Source organism: Typopeltis vanoorti, chromosome 20 (genome assembly GCF_054136105.1).
Source record: "Typopeltis vanoorti isolate ZY-2024b chromosome 20, IOZ_Tvanoo_1.0, whole genome shotgun sequence".
NCBI lineage: Eukaryota > Metazoa > Arthropoda > Arachnida > Uropygi > Thelyphonidae > Typopeltis > Typopeltis vanoorti.
Genome location: NC_143568.1, coordinates 78174314 through 78198615, shown reverse-complemented (window position 1 = coordinate 78198615; position 24302 = coordinate 78174314). Strand labels below are relative to the sequence as shown.

General features: G+C 34.9%; 1 protein-coding gene across 3 annotated transcripts in view; it reads left to right on the top strand.

Moving 5' to 3' along the window:
• sud1 (Prolyl 3-hydroxylase sud1) overlaps positions 1–24302 on the top strand; it is a 232918-nt gene that overhangs the window by 132221 nt on the left and 76395 nt on the right. For all 3 annotated transcript variants that reach the window (XM_090410657.1, XM_090410658.1, XM_090410660.1), the window contains exon 9: positions 18937–19068. In XM_090410657.1, coding sequence (XP_090266783.1) covers positions 18937–19068 — 132 coding nt within the window. The remainder of the gene's footprint in view (positions 1–18936; positions 19069–24302) is intronic.

The following is a 24302-nucleotide window of genomic DNA, read 5'->3' as shown; positions in this document are numbered from 1 at the left end:
GAAAGTTAAACATTTTCTACAACTGTAATGTTAAAGTTTTAATACATGTCGAACAACCATCATTTTACTATAATAAACTTTTGAAAAACTACTGGGCACAAAACTATATCAATAAAGTGATTTTTAAAGGAAGTTTGTTGTATTGAATTTAATGGTATTATAAACTGTTCTCATGAGTTTGCTTTGCATTTATCATTGTTAAAATTAAACCAAGTTTATGGTTGAGAATGTAGAGCATTACTGACTGTAAGTAGTTTATTATTGATTTCTTCTTTCCCAGATTCCATCAGGAACATTGGGAGTCTGTAAATGCTTTCCATTGGGTTCCTTATTCTTGCTATTGGTCTTAGTTCAGCAAAACTCTTCTTACATTCCATCAAAGTTGATCTCCATGTATTTTTAGGATGGCCAGACTTTCTCTTTCCTTCTAGATTTCATTCCATTCCAGGGCTGTATGACAGATTTCTTCATGATCATTCCTAAATGTACGTCCAATCCATCTAAATTTTCATTTTCTTATTTCAAGATTGACTTTTTTTGCTGATTTGTTCTTTTCCAGAGTTCTTCATTAGTAATAATTTGCAGCTACCAAATTTGAAGTATGCTACGTTTCACATCTGTATAAAAGAACTGATTTAATACATGCATTAAATATTTTAAATTTTGTATATGTGTGAATATTTTTCATTTTCCTTGCTCTTTTCTATCTGCTAAGTTTAGCATATCTACTTCTTGTAGACTGCTTTCTTCTCACGCTCTCATCTAAAATATTCAAGATTCTTGAAAGAATAATTTAACAGAAAATTTTGCTAATGACAAATATCAAGTTTATGCCCTCTAACTATTATAATTTCCTAAATCTCCTTTCTTTGGTATTTTTACTATTATTCCTATATTCCATTTCCTAAGGAATGTCTGTTTTTTCCATATATCTTGGAATAGTGGGTAGAGCATATCTGTGATTGTTGTAGTGTCAGATTTTAGAACCTCTGCTTGGATACCATTGTGTCCTGCTGCTTTCTCATTTTTCATTTCTTTAATAGCCTTTTTTTTTTGTCCCTAATTTAGATGGTGGGCTGGCATCAATTTTTAATCCATCTACTCCTTTACTTATTTATTTTTTATTATTATTTCTGTTTGTATTCTGTCACTGCTATTGTTCAATATTTGACTAAAATTTGTCTCCACCTTTCCAGTTCTTCTGTGACACTAGAATTTTTTCATTGAGATCCATCACTGGTACACTCTTTTGCATGGCTTCTCTAGAAAGTCTTCTTATAATGCTGTGTAAGTTTCTACTGTTATACTTGCTTGCTGCTTGTTGTGTCCTTGATGCCAGTTCTTCAAACCATTGCTATTTATCTTTTCTACCACTTCTCTTAAGTTTTTTTATTTAAAATCTTATATTTATCTTTAAGTTCATTTTCATTTTGGGGAGTATTTCTTGCACAATTTCAGCTTTATTTTTTTTCATTTCATCCACTAGTCTCCAAGTTTTCATTGATAACCATTCTTTCTTTCTTTCTTTTAGCATATCCTAAAACATGTTCTGCATTATCATTAAGGACTTCATTATTTTTATTTATTTTTTTTACTTCTTTGTTTAGCCTCCATATTAGCATCCCTTATATCCTCTCCTCCATCAAAATTAATATCCATATTTTCCCTTAATTTTAATTTAAATTCATTACAGACTTCGGCATTTTGTAATTTAGCAATATCAAATTTCCGCCTATTAAACTGATGATATTTTCGAATATATAACTGCATGGATCCAATTATTAGATGATAATCTGAGCTAATATCAGCACTTCTTTTATTTTGGACATCTAATAACATTTTCCTGCACCTTTGGCTGATGAATGTGATCTATTTGATTCTGTGTTTTGCCATTTGGTGACTATATAACTCTCGAAGAAGTCCCTCAAATATATAACTGCATGGATCCAATTATTAGATAATAATCTGAGCTAATATCAACACTTCTTTTATTTTGGACATCTAATAACATTTTCCTGCACCTATGGCTGATGAATGTGATCTATTTGATCCTGTGTTTTGCCATTTGGTGACACCAAGGTTACTTTATGTATTTTCTTATGCTGGAAGATTGTACCACCTATTACTAAGTTATATTTGCTACACAGTTCCACCAACAGTTCACTATTTATATTTCTCTCTCCCAAACTATGCTTGCCTGTTACATTCTCCAGCCCCTCATTATTTGTACCAACTTTAGCATTGAAGTCACCCATGAGAAGTATGTTGTCATCACCATGTCACCATCAAGATCTTATCAAGCAGACTGTAAAGCTTTTCTTTTTCTTCAAAGAATGCATTCTCAATTGGGGCATAGCAGTGAACAACTCTTAGTCTTCCAAATTTAGTTATAAGATTTACTGTTATTATTCGTTCTGAAATTTGTTCCCACCCAATAATTGCTCGAGTAAATCTTTTACTCATGACGATTCCAACTCCATATTGATGCATATCCGTTATGTTAGGCATCCCTAAATAAAGAAATTCCCATTGTGAAAATTTATTCCATCAAAGCCATTCCATTTTACTTTGCTAACCTCCTATAATTCAGTTTCATATTTTTCCATCTCCTTTCTTAGCTGTGCTAGTTTTCTTGTTTGATAGTGTTTTAACATTCTATTGGGCAGTTCTTGTCCTAATTTTCCAAGCTTTAGTCAATACCAAGGAGTCTGTCTGATTTCTGCCTTTATCAGACTTGAAAACAGTATTTAAATTTTCAGAGATCTGTGGGTTGTTAGCCCACAGAGTTCCTATTCAGATGTGCGTTTTATACATAAGCATTTATTCTCGTATAGATATTTTGGATATACTTCCAGTACCTGGTCACCGGAGACTCATTTGTGATAACAGGTTCTATCTCAATAAGGTGAGGGTGGTATTTGAGTTGGACAGACTATATGTTATATATCATGAAGTCAAAGCCTTTATAATATTATGCTATCAGCAACCCTTAGAACCATATTATTGATTACACTCTAGAAATGGAAAGACTATTATATTTGGACTTAAATCCTCTTCAGGCTATGCCTTTGTCACCATATCATATATCAAGAGGCTAGTGGTCTTTGGTCTGTTACAGTGTAATAAAGATTAAACACGTTTAGTTCTTATCAAACGATAAAATGTATTGTTTGTTTTTAACATATATTGGGAGTGTAAAGAGCATGTTTACATTACTTTGACAGGCCAACTTTAACTTTACACTCTAGAAATGGAAAGACTATTATATTTGGACTTAAATCCTCTTCAGGCTATGCCTTTGTCACCATTTCATATATCAACAGGCTAGTGGTCTTTGGTCTGTTACAGTGTAATAAAGATTAAACACGTTTAGTTCTTATCAAACGATAAAATGTATTGTTTGTTTTTAGCATATATTGGGAGTGTAAAGAGCATGTTTACATTACTTTGACAGACCAACTTTAACTTTTATAGTATTTTACTTCTGAAGAGGTCATTGTTGGTTGTGGCATCACTTTATTTCCCAATATTGGTTTGTTTTCTGTAAATAGAAAATTTAAGAATGCTAGCAGATTTTATATAAGAAACTCTAGAAAAGAAGGCCAAAATATTACCCGTGTATCTCAGCCAAATGAATAGATGGGGAATGATGTTGTTCAGAAGGCATGGTTTTTACATTTTTCAGAAAATAATTACCATGGGAGATGAAATACTTCAACTTATTGTTGTTCCCCCAATCTGTTGAACACCTTACATTCACACATTGTCTGATAATGTCCAATTCACGTATTTCATATCTGGAAGAAAGTTGTGCTTCAAGAATTAAGAATTCTAGATTTAACAAAAAAATGTATGTCTATGAAAAGTAAAATAATATTCACACTATGGAGATAATATTCAAACTAATATGTAGCTAATATATAGAGGGATGCTTAAGGGTCAAAGCTGTATAACTGAGAGGAGACCTCCACATAGCCTTTAAAGGAATGCAGAGAACTGACCAGGGCTTCTGACCTAATGTCCAATCCTCACCTTCTCGTGGTGCACCCTGTTGGGTATCTACTTGGATACTGAACGAACAAGGATGGCCTGGCAATTTGGGATTTAGCCGACCAAATTGTATTCTTATTGGTTAAACCAAAATAAAAAATGATGGTACGACATGACAAAATTTCATGCTGGCTGGGGCATTGCCCGGTTAAACAAAGCCCCTGTTGTTTTTGCCAGGGAACCAGGGCGAAAAGGCAGCTACTGGAACAAATCTGAAAACAAACCCCAACTCAACATCACCAGAGTTGAAGATCGGTGCTATCAACATAAGAAGCCTGATTGGCAAACAAATGGAGCTAGCTGAGGAATTAGATAAGTACCAGATCGACATAATAGGGATAACTGAAAAAAAAAAGACAAAAACTAGTGAGATCTTTCTGAGCAATAAATACAAAATGTTATATTCAGGCAATGACAGTCAAGGAAAAGAAAGAGTAGCCATAGTATTCAACACAAAATACGAGGCACAAATTTGAGATTTTAGAAAAAGCAACCAATGCAATGAAAGAGGAAAAGTTGGTCCTTGTTGGGGATCTAAATAGCAGAGTAGGAAATGATTGTGAGACATACAAAAATATTTTGGGAAAATTTGGAGAAAAGAGCAAAGCTAATAATAATGGCAAATATCTTTTGGATTGCTGCTCAGGACATGGACTGGTTATTACTAACACCATGTTCCAACATAAAAATGTGCACAAATTCACATGGAGAGAAGAGGCAAGGAATAAGAAAAGTCTCATTGACTATGTTATTGTTGATAGTGATGTTTTCTCCCTGGTGCAGGACACCAGAGTGTACAGAGGATTTGAAATTGGAAGTGATCACTATTTAATCTTGAGCAGGATAAAATTGAATTTCATATTGAAAAGAATAACATGTAAGAAAGTTTTAAAGCGAATAAAAGTTGAGCAGCTCTCAGATGTGAACTGCACACTAAAATACACAAAGATTATTGAAGAAAAAATGAAAGAGTTTGAGAACAGGAATCAAACATTGGAGATTCAGTGACAAGTTCTGAAGAAAACTTTGATTGATTCTGCCAGAGAGGCATGTGATGAGGTTGTCTGCAAGGATAAAAAAATTAGAACTCCCTGGCGGACACAGGAAGTTAAAGAGGCAGTGAAGGAAAAGAAGAAAGCATATCAAAAGTTCCTGTCAAATAAGTCAGCTTGTGCTCTTAGAGAATACAGAGACAAATGCAAGAATGCTAAACACTGTGTAAAACTAGCTAAACACAATTCATGGGAGAACTTTGGCAAGAAAATAAATATCAAGAAGGTGGCAAAATATTCGGGAGGTTGTTGAAGAAGCTTAGGAATGAAAGAAAGAGTGCTGTAAAAGGATTTAGAGATGATAAAGGTGACATGAAAACAGGAGAAAAAGATATCCTTGAAGTATGGAGTAATTACTTTGAAAAACTGCTAAATGAAACAAGCAGTGATGACAGCACAGTGGTAAAAAACACTGACCAGGCATGCAGTCAGGAATACATATCCATACTTGAAGTAGAAAAAGCCGTCAAAGGCTTGAAATGTGGAAAGGCGGCAGGAGTAGATGATATTCGACCAGAAATGCTGAAATATAGTAGTATAAGATTCTTACTGTGGCTGCACTGCATAGTTTAGAAAGCCTGGACAGAGGGACGAATTCCCGATGATTGGAGTAAAGCTCTCATAGTACCCATATATAAAAAGGGAAATAAAACTGAATGTGAGAATTACAGAGGTATTTCCCTACTGAGTGTTCCTGGCAAGATATATGCAAGTATACTTGAGAAACGGTTGAGAAGAATTGTGGAAGAAAAGCTTGGTGAAGAACAAGCTGGATTCAGGCCAAACAGAGGCTGTCAGGATCAGATCTTCACTTTACGACAAATAGTCGAGAAAGCCTGGACAGAGGGACGAATTCCCGCTGATTGGAGTAGAGCTCTCATAGTACCCATATATAAAAAGGGAAATAAAACTGAATGTGAGAATTATGGAGGTATTTCCTTACTGAGTGTTCCTGGCAAGATCTATGCAAGTATAGTTGAGAAACGGTGGAGAACAATTGTGGAAGAAAAGCTTGGTGAAGAACAAGCTGGATTCAGGCCAAATAGAGGCTGTCAGGATCAGATCTTCACTTTACGACAAAAAGTTGAGAAAGCATGGAAATATAACAGAGATCTGTATTTAAGTTTTGTCGATTTGGAAAAGGCATATGACAAGGTGCCAAGAGAGAAGCTATTCAATACGCTGCAGTTATATGGTGTCAATGGGACAATATATCAAGCAATACTTAGTATTTATTTGAGTTGTAAGTCAGCAGTTAGAATTGAAGGAAGTACAGGAAGATGGTTTAATGTTAAATCTGGTGTGAGACAAGGATGTACATTATCCCCTCTGTTATTCATTATCTATATGGATCACATTATGAAGGAAAGTGGTATTTAACATGATATCAAAATTGGAGAAATTAATGTCAGCTCTTTGCTTTATGCGGATGATGTTATACTTCTAAATAAATCCGCTACAAGTCTGCAAGCTTCTCTGACTAAATTGAATAGCTGTTGTAATAGATATGGTATGAAGGTTAGCAATAAAAAGACAATGAAAATAGGCAGAATCATTGAAAATGTCGACTGTGTTGTGAATAGAGACCCTGTGGAACAAGTGAAACATTTCAGCTACTTAGGCACGATTTTTACTGACGATGGTAAATTAAATATAGAAATAGACAACAGAATCAGCAAAGCTGGTATGGTAGGAAGTTAATTGAATAAATTCATATGGAATAAGAGAGAAATTAGTTGGAACACTAAATTAGCTGTATACAAGACGGCGTTCAAACCAGTTTTAACTTATGGATCTGAGAGCTGGGTCAGAAGTAAAACACTTTACCAAAGACTAGACACCGCAGATATGAGAGTCCTGAGAAAGATTAGAGTCGTGAACAGATGGCATCAATGGCAATATCATATTAAAAACGAGGATATTAGGAAAGAACTTGACATTGTGAGCATCCAGGAATGCGTTAGCAGAGCTAATCTCAGATGGTATGGTCACTTAAACAGAATGGGCAAAGAAAGATTAGCAAAACAAGTGTTCTCTGTCTGGTTGGCAGCAAAACGACCCAGAGGAAAACCAAGATATAGGTGGATTGATATGGTACAAAGTGCTTAGACGATAGAAATATAAGATCTGATAATGTTGGAGTCTTGACAAGTAAGAGACTTATTTGGAAGAAAATTGTAGATAGGAAGTTAGTAATGATGTAATTTTTTTGATGTAGTACTATCATATCCTGTATGCTCCTTGAGGGTACATTGCAGGATTTGATGATGATGATGACTATTATTATTATTATTACCCAAGACCACATGGAGTCAAAGACTCATCTAGGAGGTCCTTTTATCAAACACATAGCTCATCGTACTGTGCTTTAAACACACTCAAATTCTCTGCAGACACCACATGCTTAGGCGAGGCATTCCAATCATTCACAACTCTGCATGAAAAAAACCTGCTTCTCACACCATCCTTATACAGCTTCCAGGAATGACCTCTGGTTCACCCCTGATCTCCCACTATTTTATCTAGAACCTCTCCAGCATTGATCCTATAACAACCCCTTAATAACTTGTAGGTGTCTATCATATCTCCCATCCTCCTCTTTCTGTCCACCAGACTCTGCAAGTTGCATCTTGTAGAGTCTGGTGGACAGAAAATTTCTGATATAAGAGGAAGAATTGCTAATGAGAATTGCATTGAAAAGAAGAGCAGTTGGGAAGGGATTCTCTTGGATGTCATACCATTGAGGAATGACATTTTAAGTTATATTCCAAGAAAAACTGGAATGGTGAAAATGCAAATGTTCCTCTCTCTCTCTTTCTCTTCACAGACAATGTTGGACTCTTAAGTGGTAGCTGAGCTACTCTTGTGCAATCATACAAGTTACATAATTATAATTTAAATTTTATCTTTTGCTTTTTGCTCAATGTTCTTTCATTGTAACCACCATTTATATAACACAGAATATGTATTTAATAATAAAAAATTTAAATTGAATGTTTTTCATAAGAATTTGCAATTACCATATTTGCCGGCGTATAAGACGCAATTTTTTTTTCTTTGAAAATAGGTCTGAAAAATAGGGTGTGTCTTGTAGGCCGATACTCAGTTTTTTATTACTTTAATTTCTGGAAATTTTGTCTGTTACGAGTTACGTGATTTCTTTTTTGCTTCCTTGCGGTGTGTGACAGCATTCCAGTTACGTAATGTTGGAGGTTTCATGGATTTTTTACAACACTCAGAAAGGATTAAAAAGAATTTAATACTTCCTATATTTCGTCCTAGTCACTAGGTCATCTACGGGGATTACAAAAATAACTAATGTAACATAACACAAATATCATACAATACTAAGCCCAACCACATGGGTGACACTAAAGTCCTATCTAGGTGGAGTGCCCTCTAATGGCAGTTGTAGGTGGCCTGGAATATAAAGTAGGATCTCTGGTGATGAGTATTTCCCAAATTTTCGGAAGCTTAATGCAACCGTATTTATTAAGATTTGGTTGATTTCTAAGAGCTGCTGCTGCTTCTAAGAATAGTCTCTCTTTCTTGAATTTGCTGTGATGGAGCATAGTGGTTTTCTTCCATGATACTCTGTGGGTGGTGTCCAAGACATGGTCAGCCAAGCCTGAATGACCATAGTTGTGTTTACAGATGTAAGACTAGTGTTCCTCTAAGCGGATGGATGCTGATCTGCCTGTCTGTCCAAAGTATGCCAGCTTACAGGAACAGGTTACTTTGTAAACTCCAGGCAGAGAGAGAGAGGAGGGAAGCTGATCTTTTGTAGAATGGATAAGGGTAGCAAGTTTGCGGTGGGGTTTATATGCTGTGTGTAGGTTGTACTTTTTTAGAATCTTGGCTATTTTTTCGGATGTGCCACGGATGTAGGGTATGGCAATGGCATTTTTAAATTCTTGTTGATGAGAAGGACCGGGAATGGGAGAGGAACTAATTATTTTTTTGATACTGTGATCGCTGTAGCCATTGGAGAGGGAAGTGTTGTGTATGTAGTTAAGCTCAGTAGTGAGGGTGGTTCCACTGGAACAAAGATTGTGGACTCTCTTGGTAAGAGTTTTAATAATGCCATATTGTTGAGAGGGGTGGTGGTGTGAGAGTTTGTGAATGTATCAACCTGTGTGTGTGTGGGTTTTCTGTATACAGTAAAGGCAAGTGTATCATTAGGCAGGCGTGTGACTAAGGTGTCTAGGAAGGGTAAACAATTGTTCTTTTCCTTTTCCATAGTAAACTGGATTCTTGGATGTAGGCTATTGAGATGACTGAGGAAGGAGTCTAATGTGTCTGGGCCATGAGGCCAAATAGAGAACACATCATCTACATATCTTAGCCAGATAGAAGGTTTGAGTGGGGCTGAGTCTATGACTTGTTTTTCAAAATCTTCCATATAGAAATTGGCAAGGGGGGGGGGGAAGAGAGGGGGGGAACCCATGGCAGTTCCCTCTATCTGCGTGTAGATTTTGTTCTTCCAAGGAAAATACCCAGAGTTAATGGCAAAGGAAAAGAGATCTAAGATGTCAGAAGGGAAAACTTTTTGTAAGAGAGATAAGGTGTCAGTTAAGGGAATATTAGTAAACAAAGAGGAGATATCAAAGCTTAACAATATGTCTGCTTTATTCAAGGTTAAATTTTCTATGAGGGCTTTAAAGTGGGTCAAGTTTTTTATATAGGAAGTGGGCCTTCCAGTGAGGGGGGGGTCAGAGAGTTGGCCAGCTGTTTAGACAGTCTGTAGCAAGGTGCATTGGTGGCATCTACTATAGGTCTGAGTGGGGATTTGGGTTTGTGGATTTTTGGTAAGCCGTAAATTCGGGGGGGGAGCGGAAAGGTTTAAGTTTTTTCGTGATGTTGGGCCAGGAAGATACTTTTTTAAGTAAGATTTTTAATTTTTTAACTTGTGTTTTTGTGGGGTCGTGTTCTAGCGAGATGTAGGTAGCGCGATCGCAGAGGATAATATTCATTTTGCGATTGTATTCAGTCGTTCTATAAGAACGACTGTGGTATTAAGTGTTCTAGCGAGATGTAGGTAGCGCGATCGCGGAGGATAATATTCATTTTGCGATTGTATTCAGTCGTTCTATAAGAACGACTGTGGTATTAAGTGTTCTAGCGGGATGTAGGTAGCGCGATCGCGGAGGATAATATTCATTTTGCGATTGTATTCACTGGTATTAAGAACGACTTCCAAGAAAGTCGTTCTTCCAAGAACGACTTTCTTGGAAGAACAAAATCTACAAGCAGATAGAGGGAACTGCCATGGGTTCCCCCCTCTCTCCCCCCTTGCGAATTTCTATATGGAAGATTTTGAAAAACGAGCCATAGACACAGCCCCACTCAAACTTCTATCTGACTAAGATATGTAGATGATGTGTTCTCTATTTGGCCTCATGGCCCAGACACATTAGACTCCTTCCTCAGTCATCTCAGTAGTCTACATCCAAGAATCCAGTTTACTATGGAAAAGGAAAAGAACAATTGTTTACCCTTCCTAGACACCTTAGTCACACGCCTGCCTAATGATACACTTGCCTTTACTGTATACAGAAAACCCACACACACACAGGTAGATACATTCACAAACTCTCACACCACCACCCCTCTCAACAATATGGCATTATTAAAACTCTTACCAAGAGAGTCCACAATCTTTGTTCCAGTGGAACTGCCCTCACTACTGAGCTTAACTACATACACAAAACTTTCCTCTGCAATGGCTACAGCGATCACAGTATCAAAAAAATAATTAGTTCCTCTCCCATTCCCGGTCCTTCTCATCAACAAGAATTTAAAAATGTCATCACCATACCCTACATCCGTGGCACATCCGAAAAAATAGCCAAGATTCTTAAAAAGTACAACCTACACACAGCATATAAACCCCACCGCAAACTTGCTACCCTTATCCATTCTACAAAAGATCAGCTCCCTCCTCTCTCTCTGCCTGGAGTTTACAAAGTACCCTGTTCCTGTAAGCTGGCGTACTTTGGACAGACAGGCAGATCAGCATCCATCCGCTTAGAGGAACACAAGTCTTACATCTGTAAACACAACTATGGTCATTCAGGCTTGGCTGACCATGTCTTGGACACCACCCACAGAGTATCATGGAAGAAAACCACCATGCTCCATCACAGCAAATTCAAGAAAGAGAGACTATTCTTAGAAGCAGCAGCAGCTCTTAGAAATCAACCAAATCTTAATAAATATGGTTGCATTAAGCTTCCGAAAATTTGGGAAATACTCATCACCAGAGATCCTACTTTATATTCCAGGCCACCTACAACCACCCTTAGAGGGCGCTCCACCTAGATAGGACTTTAGTGTCACCCACGTGGTTGGGCTTAGTATTGTATGATATTTGTGTTATGTTACATTAATTATTTTTGTAATCCCCGTAGATGTCCTAGTGACTAGGACGAAATATAGGAAGTATTAAATTCTTTTTAATCCTTTCTGAGTGTTGTAAAAAATCCATTAAACCTCCAACATTGTCTTCACAGCACTTAAGCCTCTATAAATGAATTCCAGTTACGTACAGTTCAGTAGATGCGCATGCGCTGTCATCGACGGTCACAGCTGCGTTTCTTTTCGTTTAAACTTTCCAATTGTTGTCAGAGTTGTTGTGAACGGTGATAAATTTCTGCTGTTAAATTTTCTCTAAACTTCTTGGCAAATTGCTGCAATATTGCCTACAAGCTATATGTGATTGCGTATGCTAAAGAACATGGAAACAGGGCTGCAGAGAGGCATTTCGGGCCACCCCAACTGAGGAAATGATAAGAACTTGGCGGAATCAGGAAGAGGATATAAAAAAAATCTTTTTTTTCCTAAAAATTGTGTACAAAAAAGGGGGGGGGTGTCTTATATGCCGGCAAATACGGTAATTATTCGTTGATTATGAAAACTATTCATATTTTCATTGGAAAGTATGAATAGTTCTCAATATTTTAATGATCAACTCTTAATATAGTAAATAATTTTACTTTAAAAATATACTGAAGTTTATATGCTAGTTCATTAATTATAGCCATTAAATGAAACTCAGCACTGCATATGAAAAAATATATATAAGTTTCCATATTTAATGAATAGAAGATTGATTGATTGTGTAGACCCTAAAGTTTTTCATAAACCACATTAATGCATATAAGTATCTTTCCTTCATAACAACCTAAAATAAAGAAATAGAACTGCTGAAAATCAGATTTCAAAATGTCCAGTATCTTGGACAATTTATCGATTAAGCCTTTTTTTTTTACTACAAAGGTCCATGTTAAATCAAACTTCCTTTCATTAAAAACATCTATAAAGCAATAAAACATATTGAAATATTCAGAATATACCACAATTTTCACAGCAAGTCATGAATTATAAAATTTATTTTGTAGTAAGTCAACATTAACCCTGTGAGATATATTTTAGTTTTATAGTGTTGTATTACAAATGTAATTGCCACCCAAGATGTGACATTCCTTGCATTATGTTCATTATTGTTTGGCCTGGTTTCATTTCTTGGAACAAACTTTGCAGATTGCAAGATTCCAATCCCATATCACTTCAAGTAAAGTGTGTGATATGTCTACGATTGATTTCAGTGTCAGGATAGAGATAGATGAATTGATATAACAGAATTCAATTCTAAATTAAGGGGATAAAAATCCCTTATTATTTTACAGCCAGTATGCGAAACTCTGAGATCGAAAACTACGATCTAAGAGTTTCATGCCGAAGAACTATCGGCAAATCCAAGCGTAAGTGAACATCTGGTAGTACAACACCAGGTGTTGTACTACTTACTCACTGATGAGACCTCAAAAAAAAAAAAGGTCGAAACCGGTCTGGATAGTGACCTCTCCTCATAATGTAAAGCAGTATTACATCTCCTAGGAGCTGTGTTTTACATCATGAGAAAATATCAAGGATAGTGATGGAGCTTGCTCCACCTTTGCTTTGAGTTGCCTTAGTGTTGTACTACCAGGTGTTCACTTATGCTTGGATTCGCTGATACTTCAGCATGAAACTCTTAGATGGCAGTTTTCGATCTCAGAGTTTCGCATACTGACTGTAAAATAATAAGGGATTTTTATCCCCTTAATTTAATTAACTTCACCAGAAAAAATAGACGTTTGGCTTTTTATCTTAGAATTCAATTCTGTTATATCAGGATATAACAGAATTGTGAATATGATCATGGGATTAGATAGAGTATTGGCCTTTATTATGAAAATATGCAATCATATTGGCATTTTTTCTAAATGAGTTATTTAATTTTGGTCAGCTCTGTTAATATTCAAAGGGAAAAGCAAAAGGATAAAATAGTTCCATTGCATAAAGAAGGTTCAAAACAGGCAGGAAATTATAGACCAATCGGTATCACAGGAATTTTGGTTCAGGTATTGAAAATGTTGGTCGGAGGCAGACTTCAGGAACATGCGGATAAGAAGGTTGTTCTTGCCTTAGTGAGTTAGTTACCTTTTTTTATAATAAAGTAAGCATTGAGTTGAGTAAAGGAAATGGCTATATAGTTGGACTTTTCAAAGGCTTTCAACAGGATAGTGCAAGGAACTGTTAATGTGAATTGGAAAAAATGGGGTGAATAGTTGTGAAGCGGGTGATATGGATAAGAGAATGACTGATGGACAGGTATAAAAGACTACTCTGTTGAGGGGTTGAATCCTGCTGTGAATGACTATTGGTATGTTGCAGTGCTCTGTACCTGGGCCACTGCTGTTTAATTTGTACATCATTGATATAGGAAATGATATAAGGAGAAATATCTATTTTGCTGATGATTCAAAAATGGGAAAAGCATTAGTTAATAAAGATGATATAGCAGTTATGCTGAATAATTTAAATAGACTAGAAATATCAGAGGCATAATTCAGGAATATGCGGATAAGATAAGGCTGTGTATTATGTGGATTGGGAAATTTATAAATTTATAGGAAATTTATAAATCTAGGGATTTGGAAATTATTGTGGACATGGAATTAAATTTTAGAGCAGCATATTTCAAAAATGGCTTAAATTACTCAGTGGACACCTGGATATTGAAGAAAAGACATAAATATAGATAGTAGTTAATTGACCTTCTTTATAAATATTTGATAATGCTACTTCTGAATATTGTGTACAGATTATCTGTGTTTCTTGACAGTTAAAGTGATGGAATGGATTCAGAAGTGAATGCCCAAGTTAATGACAGATTTATGGACTGCTCCTTATAAAAGATTGAAAGTTTGTAGGTTTCAATCAAAATTTGCTTGCTAGGCAACAAAAAAAAAAAAAAAAGAGGAAATATGATAGAAATATAAGTTATTAAAGAAGTTTTGTATAATTGGCACAGAAGAAATTTTTTACATGACAGAAAGGGAGAGTACAATAAAACAACCCTGGAAATTGGACAAGAGTGTGGTTAGCAAGGGGTGAGGACTAGAATTTTTGCTTGGAGAGTGGTGAATGAATGGACTAGGTTGCTGGAGTTATTCGCAAGTGCTTTGTTGGTGAATGATACCAGAGATAATGGTTAATATAGGTCTACCATTTTGACTATAAATGTCTGTGGGGGAAAAAAAAAAAAAATATATATATATATATATATATATATGAGACAGGCAGATTCACAGTAATGCAGTTTGTTATCGTGATTTTTGTCTTTGTTCCTTAATTTATGGAAACCAGTGTATGTTGAATAACTGCTGTAAAAAAATTTGGTATGAAAATCAGCAGTGACATGACAAAGGCTATGAAAACAGGCAGGAAAACATGGGAAAACCACCCGCATTCTCAGTTATTTAGGCATTTTGTGTTTTTTTCCTATAGATATGACTCCTCCCTCCCCGCAGAAAGATTGTAAACCTGAGAACTAAGGCTCTAGAGATGAAACATGAAATTGGTCTCATCCCAGGCAATAAAACTCACTTCCCACCTAAAGATATTCACAAACATCTATGCCCATAGTGGTATTTAGGATTTGCAAAATTACCAGTTTGTCAGTTACTGGTAATTCAGTAAAAATTTTCGTAAATACCAGCTTTTGGTTCATTACCAGTAATTTCTTACATTTTTAAAAAAGCTACTGTATTTTCCGGTGTATAAGACACACTTTTTTACCTTAAAAATTCATCTTAAAAATGGGGTGCATCTTATATAATGAAGGTAAAGATTGTTTCCTCTTTTCAAAGTCATACGCACTCCCTTTTATGTTCCAAGATCTTTGTAGGCGGTTAATGATGCAATCAAATTGATGCATGACCCTCACGTGACTTCTAGCGCATCATTGGCTAAGAACTTGGCGTGGTCAGAAGGAGATTTTGTACAATTTGCGTAAAGAAAAGCGCGCGGAACGTGGGAAAATTGCGAAGTGGCCAGAACTAGATACCGAAGTTTTGAAATGGGTTAAGAAAATCGGCAAAATGGCATTGCCATTTCAACAAAAATGATTCGTGCACATGCAGTCAAAGTAGCCTGTGAGCGTAACATTTAAGATTTTAAAGGTGATGCATCATGGTGTTACTGTTTCATGAAACGCAGTGGACTTTGTATGCATACAAAAACAAAAATCAGTCAAAAAATGCCAAAAGAATATGAAGACAAAATTATTTCTATATTATAAGAAATTAATGATGATAGAGAAGAGTCAGATGATAGTGACATGGGTTTTGCAGGTTTCTGAAAGGTCAGTTTACTATTAAAGATTACCTATTATTTTATCCATTTTTTTTTTAAAATCATACTTTAAAGTTTAGGTTTTTCCAGAAAATTGTATTAAATTGCTTGGGTGCATCTTATACACCTGAAAATATGGTATATTGAAAGAAAATCAATAAATGTTCGTACTTAAACAAATATATTATTAAATTATGGAAACAACTACCATGTTAGAGTAAAAATTCAGTTTAATATTAACCAAAATAATCGCTCAATGTTTCGACCTACATATTAAGGTCATCATCTGGAGTATAACTCCAGATGGTAACCTTAATGTGAAGCAAGCTGCACTACAATCTACATGGTATGCTAAAGTTACATCGATTTGATCAACTGTTAAAATTATTGGCCTGACCTCTGGTTAAAAAAAAAAAAACATACTACATCAATGTTAGTGTCCTGTTATTATTAATATCTATTTGATTACAAAAATAAATAACGTGTTCACACAAAGTTAGTCATATAAGTATACATTTAAAACCAGTATGAATGGTGGCCAATAAAAGCTGAAATAATTGCTTAGAGTCCTAAAGTCAGGGTTTGCTGGAAAACTTGAAGAACATATTCAGTGGACTGAATATGTTCTTCAAGTTCTTCAGTGTGTCTTCTAAATTCTTGGGATTTTTATGCCACCATTATTATTAAGATTAGGATGGTTAATCAAAATTTCACAGGCTTCTTTAAATTTCTGCTGATACCAAGTTTTTGTATGATGTAAAGAGCATGTACTTTTCTAATCAGTTTGGTATAGGGTGTTAAGAGCATGATCTGAGAGGCCTGTTTCACCAAAATTGTTAAACTTAATGAGTCATTTGTATTCTTTTTTTTATGGATAGGGATTGTAAGTCCAGTTTCACCAACATAAGGTAAGTTACAGGTGTAATAGATGCAATAAACTCCAGGGTGTGCCAATGGGCAGGGGGAGTAGGAGGATCCTTAGAGGTGTTGAATATGTTTTTTAATTTTAAAAGTGGTTTAAAAGTGGCATTAAGATTATAATGATGTAGTATTCTATTAATTTTTTCTGCTAATCCTTTAATGTATGGAATAGCTATGGTTTTTACTGTAATCTATATTATTTTATTGATGAAGTTTTATGAAGAATTTTATTAATAGTATTTTTGCTATAGCCATTATTATACATAACAATATAGATGTATTGCTAATACATTATATATTATATATATAATGTATTAGCAATACATTATATATAATAATGTATTGCTAATAATTTTTAATTCTTGTTTAAGAGCTTGTTCATTAGAGCAAATTGTTATAGCTCTGTTTTTGAGGGTGTAAAATTTGTGAACTATAATCCGACTAACAGGATTAAGGGAAAAAAAAAAAAAAAAACCATAAAATTACTTAAGTCTGTCACTTCTCGCTGGCCTAGTTGGCCGCATGGTTAGCATGTCTGCTTGCCAGCCAAGAGGCTGCAGGTTCAAATTCTGCCATGGGCATGAATGTTTGTAATTATCCTAACTCTGTGTGGAAAGGGAATATGCAACCCTACTACTTATTCTAACAGAAAACCTCACTCCCAAAACCTGGTGAGGTGTGGGAGTGACCATACAGCATCTACAGATGTCAATTGTGAATTTTTTTTTGTCACTTGTTGGCCATCGGACAGTGTTAAAAAACTATTACTCTGTTATGCCCATTCTCCCAAAATGTGTGTTGTTCCCAAGATTTTTTAAGTTAATCATGAAATATTTCAAGTAATAATGGAAACATCCAACTGTTGATGTAAACATATGGCTACACAATCATGAGAGAACTCATTAAGCTCCAAGTAGTTTATTCAAACAAGACTATATTACAAAATTAATTAACAATAAAATTAATACAACTTGCATTAATTTGTTTTTATTCAAAATACTGGTAGAAAACCCCAAATTATCAGTAAATGTTTAAAGGATTTTTGTTCCATTTACCAGTAAACTAGTTTACTGGTATTGAAAACACTACTGGTATTTGAACTCATAACCTCTGTTTTGGTTGTAGAAGCTCTCCACTCAGCCATGCCAGCAGATACGTAAATAGGCAATAGCATAATCAAAGCTGGTATAGCATGCATGCTTGTGTGTATGTGTGTGTGGGGGGGGGGGGGAGGTATCAGTTGGGCAAATTTGTAGAGAATAAGAGAAAAATCAACCAAAACACTAAACTATTAGTATACAAGACAGTGTTCAAACATCAATTTTAACTTATAGATCTGAGAGTTGCATTCTCAAAGACTTTATGCCATATATATATATAGAGAGAGAGAGAGAGAGTTCTGAGAACAATTTGAAGAGTGAACAGGTGGTACTAATGTCAGAATCATTGAATAGAAATGAATGAAATCTTAGAAATCAAGATATTTGGAAAGGGTTTGATGTTGTTAGCATTTGAGAATGTGTGTGTTTTAGCAGAGCTAATCTGTGGTACTGTAGTCACATAAACAGAGTTGGAGAGGAAGGTTGCATTGTTCGTTAGAACCACAATCAAACCTTCTGCAAAATTCTTCATTTCCATTTTACTACTCAAGGATAGTCATGATCCTCTTTTTTTGAAATTATGCAGTATAAGAGATGTCACAGAAGTTGGATATGAGTACTTTCTCTGTTCTTTATATACCATGAACAGAGTGTGATATACAGAAAGAGATGTAAAGCTGAGAGATATTTTAAGGTTGTAAGAGCTATAAGTATTCATAACTGAACGATTTTTCTCCCATTGTTTAGAATCTGGTCTGTATCATTACATAAGTAATGTCAGAAATGGCTGCCCAGTTTGTGTTAGTGGCCAAGCATTTCTACTGCTTTGACTTTTATGTAGTATTCAAATCATACAATCAAAATAACTGGTAGTAGATGGAAGGACATGTTGCTGTGTCTTTCCATTTACTAACATGTTATCTTGGCAATTCTCTGCATTTCCCATATGTTAACTGTAAATGACTGAAATGTTAGAATTAGTTACATCTTAGATACATGTAAATCCTAAAGGCTTTTCTTATGTTTCAATATGCAACTCTTAAATCATATTTTATAATTTGCAGTCTACTTGTATTATTTTTGATCATAATTTTTTTTTATCCTTCCTCCATATTTCTTAAAAATTATGCTAGGTTTCAGAAGTACTGACTCAAGACAAAACTAGGCTTTCTATTAGTGGCTGGTTTCGGGGGTTATCTCTTCCAAGGCCACCTCGATACATAGAATCTCCACTTGGGAAACTCGGCAAACCCGGATACGTTGATGTAAGTAATTATATAATTATGTAGATTTATATATTTTGGCCAGTGAGATTTGGATTTTAATTCTATGCAAACAGATCCTATTCATCTTTGCTATCAGATATACCTCCATTGATTTTTTTTTTTAAGAGGTTCAGTTACAAACAAGGAAATTTATTTTTCAAAAGAGTAATAATAAATTAATTTCCAAATATGCTTAAACACTCCAGCATTGCCATATTTCTAGTTTTGAGCAGAACACAATGAGTACTCATAATAAATGACTGAAAATTGCTTATATAACTTTTATCTGTTATCTGGTTTATTTTTGGTTTACACACAATTAGGAATACTAAATCAAGTGGTCAAACCCATGACCATTTGGTAATGGGATTGAATCCCATTGCAAACATGGATATTGCCGAATGTTTTAAGTTGGTGGTAGATCAGTTTCATCATCTTAAATGAAATAATTATCTAATGGAGACTTGAAGTAGCTTGTTTAGTCTTTACAGTAGAGTTCCTGAATTATCTAATCCTTACACCATCCATGAAACCAGTGTACAATAGGTTTTCAACCTTTCTTGAGTGAATTTACATTAAAAAAAAATGAGTTAGAGAAGAGTATATTATAGAACACGATGTTCCATGCTATTGAAAAAATTTTTGTCCTTAAAGTTTCTGCTTGGTCTTTGATGAGAATCAGCAGTTTTAAAAAAAAAAACTTATTATTTTGCCATCCACTAGAAGACCAAAGTCCATCAAGGGTGGCTATGGTATTAACTCCCACTTGCTTAAATTATTATTATTAACATCTGACCTCCATGGACTAAAGGACTCATCATGGGAGGTCTTTACTCCTTCATATGAAAAGATCATTGAACCATACTTTAAACCCATTCACAGTGCATTCCATTCACCAATCACTCCATGCAAAGAACCTGCTTCTCACGCCCTCCTTATTCAACTTTCAGAGATGGCCTCTAGTTGTACCCTTGCTTTCCACTACTTTATGAAAAATCTCCTCCACGTTAATCTGGTAACCATCTCTCACCATCTTATGTGTCTCAATCATATCCCCCCCCCTTCTATTGTAAGTAAGTTGCATTCCCTCAATCTCTACTCATATCTGACATGACTTAATAAACCTTATCTGGACCATCGCCAATACATCCTCATTCCCTTGAAAAATGAGCGCGCTGAACAGCATTCATGTTTTTGAATGCTATCTTCCTAATTCATATTGTTGAATAGGATGGCTTGTACCTACTCACCATCGTAATGTTTCCTTTGCATTCCTCTCATTTTATTTTTTATTCTTTTTTTGTACACATACAAAACTGCTAACATTTGACAGCAGATTACATATCATCAAATGTTATTTTTGATTGTGATCAAATTGTAATTTTTTTTTAAATGTTGTAAAAATAATCATAATTTACAAATATGAATCTTTTTATAATTTTTTTTTTACATATTGATCTCTTATCTCTTATAATTATCTTCAGGTCTGTAACTTCATACTATTGACTTTTCCTGTGCTCAGTCAGAGATTGATAGTTATGTTTAAAAAATAAAGTATTTTAGATTAAACTGTACTTATAAGATATTGTAGCAATTTCAGCGGTCTTTATTCAGTTTGTGGAATTGGTTAAATCTACAGTAATACAATTGTTTGTTATATAGATATTTATCATTTTGCTAACAACAACATGACAGTCATTATTAATTTCTTGTTTGCCATCTAGTTGTATAATTACCATCATCAAAATCCTGACATGTACCCACAGAAGTGTAGAGGATATTATGTTAGTATGACATCAAATAGTTAAACAGTTACTAACTTCCTATCAACATTTTCCCTCCAAATTAATCTGTTAGCTGTCAAGACTCCAATATTATCAGATCTTATATTTCTATCTTCTAGGGCATTGCTTAGAGCCTCCATTAGGCAGTTTAGACAAGCCCTTTGGTGGTAAAGACCAGGATTCAAATCCCTGTCTTGATGTGAGGAACCTTTATCAGATGTTTTCAATTAAATGGTGAGTTAGTCGGTCTCATGCAGAGGTGGAAGGTTTTTTTATCCCTTAAAACAGGCAAACTGGCCCTGTGAACACATATATCTATAGACATAGGATACTAACTGCAAGATAGAAGAGATTAGAGCCTCACCATCTTTTCTTTCTACTGCACATTATGAATCTCAGGTAAAGATCCATAATAGTCAACCTCCTGAATGAAGATGATACTTGACTTAAAAGGTAAGCACTTACTGTATCAATCGACTTAGTTCTCGGTCTTCCTCTTTTTCTTTTTCCTGCCATCTTGGAAATGAACACTTGATTTGCTAACATTCTCTGTCTCCATATTTAATTTGTCATCTTTACTAATATTGTGCTCAAATAGCTGAAATGTTTTACTTCTATAGGTTTCCCATTCATGTTGCAGTTGTTTTCACTGTTTCTGCCTATTTTCATTGGCTTTGTCTTTTTATTGCTGATTCTCCTACCGAATTTATTACAGAAGTTATTCAATTTAGTCAGAGAATCCTCCAGACTTGTGGATTTATTTAAGAGTATAACAAGTAAAGAGCTGAGATTAACATCTCTAATTTTGATATCAGTTTAATATCACTTCATAATGTGATTCATATAGATAATGAATAACAGTGAAGATAATGTGCACTTGATTTAGCATGAAACCATCTTCCTGTACCTCTTTCAATTTTAACTGTTGAATTACAACAAATATAGACTATGTTACTTGATGTAACTTCTCATTTACACCATATAACTATAGTGTTTTGAGCAGCTTTTCTCTTGGCATTTTGTTATTTGCGTTTTCCAGATCTATACAACTTAAATATTGATCCATGTTATATTCCCATGATTTCTACTATTTGTCTTAAAAGCAAAAATCTGATCCTGGCAACCTCTCTTTGGCCTAAAGGCCAGCTTGTTCTTTTCTGAGCTTCCCTTCCACAATTTTTCTCAACTTTTTCTCAAATATACTTGCATAAATCTTATCAGGAACACTCAATAGGGAAATTCCTCTGTAATTCTCACATTCAGATTTATTTCCTTTTTCTATAGAAACTTATATCTCCATATTTCAGCATTTCTGGTTGAATATCATCCACTCCAGCTGCCTTTCCACATTTTAGGATTTGATGGCATTTTCTGCTACAATCAGTATTTTCTTCAGGACTTGATACTGAATCTTCAAGGTTTGATGGTTCTTGTTTTCAAACTCTTTCATTTTTTGTTAAATAATGTTTGTGTTTTTTAGTCTGTAGTCCATCTCTGAAAACTGCTCAACTTTGATTCATTTTAAGACTTTCTTACACACTCTTCTTTTCAATAAGAAATTCTTCGCAAAACTAAATGTTGATCACTTTCAGTTTTAAATCCTATGCATACTCTTCCATCCTGAATCAGTGGTAGTACATTGCTATCAACAATAATATAGTCTATTAGACTGTTCTTATTTCATTCATCATCTTCTTCTTCCTAATATGGATTTGGCCAGGTGGCCTGTTCCGGTCTCATGCCATCTCTTTCTTGGTCTTCCGATTCTTCCTTTCCTCACTTATTTTATATTTGTGTAATATTTTCAGTAGTCTGGCAATAGATGTTCAGGACATGCTAAACCTTTGTTGTTGATTACCAGAAGCACTCTTTTTTTTCTTGGAAAACAGTATATTTCCATGCATGCAGAAATAAACATGCAAAAACAAGTCTGGAATGAAGCTGACTGTAGCGACTGTTATCCCCTTCTATTACATGGAGGTGAACAAAGTAAAAGTTTTATTGTAGTATTTTATACAGTGCAATTTCCTGAAAACCTATTTCAAAATAAGATAAAGGAAAAATTATTCTAATAATTTTCAGTGATCTCACATCCTATCTTTCTGTTATTTCACCTCAAGAAAGAAAGAATTTTAGAGTTTATTTCCAAGAAAAGGTTAATCATTGAAATTTTTTTGGAGGTCACTGGAGGTAAAATGGTGAATATGCAGTTTTAAAGTTTTATGCAAAACCTGTGTTTTAAAATCTATTGACATGCTAGACTTTATTTAGCAGGTGTGCGAATGTGTGTGTGAGTAATATCATTATAGGATTTTCAGTTATCTCTTGTAAAGTATTATATTACATGAGACCTCCAGGGAGTCAGGATCTTATGAGGGAGGCCGCACATCACCAACACCAGCTGTCATACCTTTCCTTGAATTTATTCACACTTGCTGCACTTGCTGCCTCCAAAGGCAATGCAATCCAATCTTGCACTATTCTATGAAAGAACAATCTAGCTCTCACCCCCTTCTTGATTGCATTCATTCTCAGCTTCCATAGATATGCTTCAATTCTTCCCCCTCTCCATATAGTGAAAATTTTCATCTACTGGTATCCCTTGATGACCTTTTCAGAAGTTTGTGGGTTCACATCATTCCTCTTTCTCTTGTTTGCTAGTATCTTCCTTCCACAAATTCTCAGTATTTTCTCATTATCTACATTCCACATTCCCAATATCATCTCTAGCACTCTCCTTTGCACTCTCTCTCTCCACTGTATCTGCACCACCACACAAACCAGTAGACCAGACCTATACATAGTAGTCTAATGAGTGCCACATCAAGGTCTTATAAACAGGCAAAATGACTTCCTTATTCTTACATATTAAGATTTGTTTTAGCATTGCAATTATCCTCTAAGGATGATTCAATGTCAGTAAATGCGAATTTACTGGCATTGACATTAATGATACATATTGACATTTGCATGCATTAAGCTGTGTATGTTTCCTGTCAAATCCTTCCTAATGTAATTAATGTAAAGATTGAAGAACAACAGATTAAGGTCTGATCCCTGCGGTACACCATGCATATTGATCCTTCATAGATCTCAGTCAGCTATTCTCATATCCAAGCTAGTAGTTTATAATCCAGTCTTGTATCTTACAATTTATGCAACAGATTTCCATGACACATCCTGTCAAAAGCCTTGGTAAAGACTTTTGACAGGATGTGTCAAATGAAATAATTAAAAGTAATGATTATTTTTTAAAGTAACAATGGCTTTGTTGCTGTATTTTGTGCATTATATTTGATCACACTTTCAATGAGTGTTGTAGTGGGTAATACGAAGATTATTATTTCCATCAGCATATGCAAATCATTGCAGGTTTTAATGAATTGACTGATTTGTTCTAAGTAGTACATATTCCTTGTTTCCTTTCTCGAAGCAGCTTTTTATTCAATT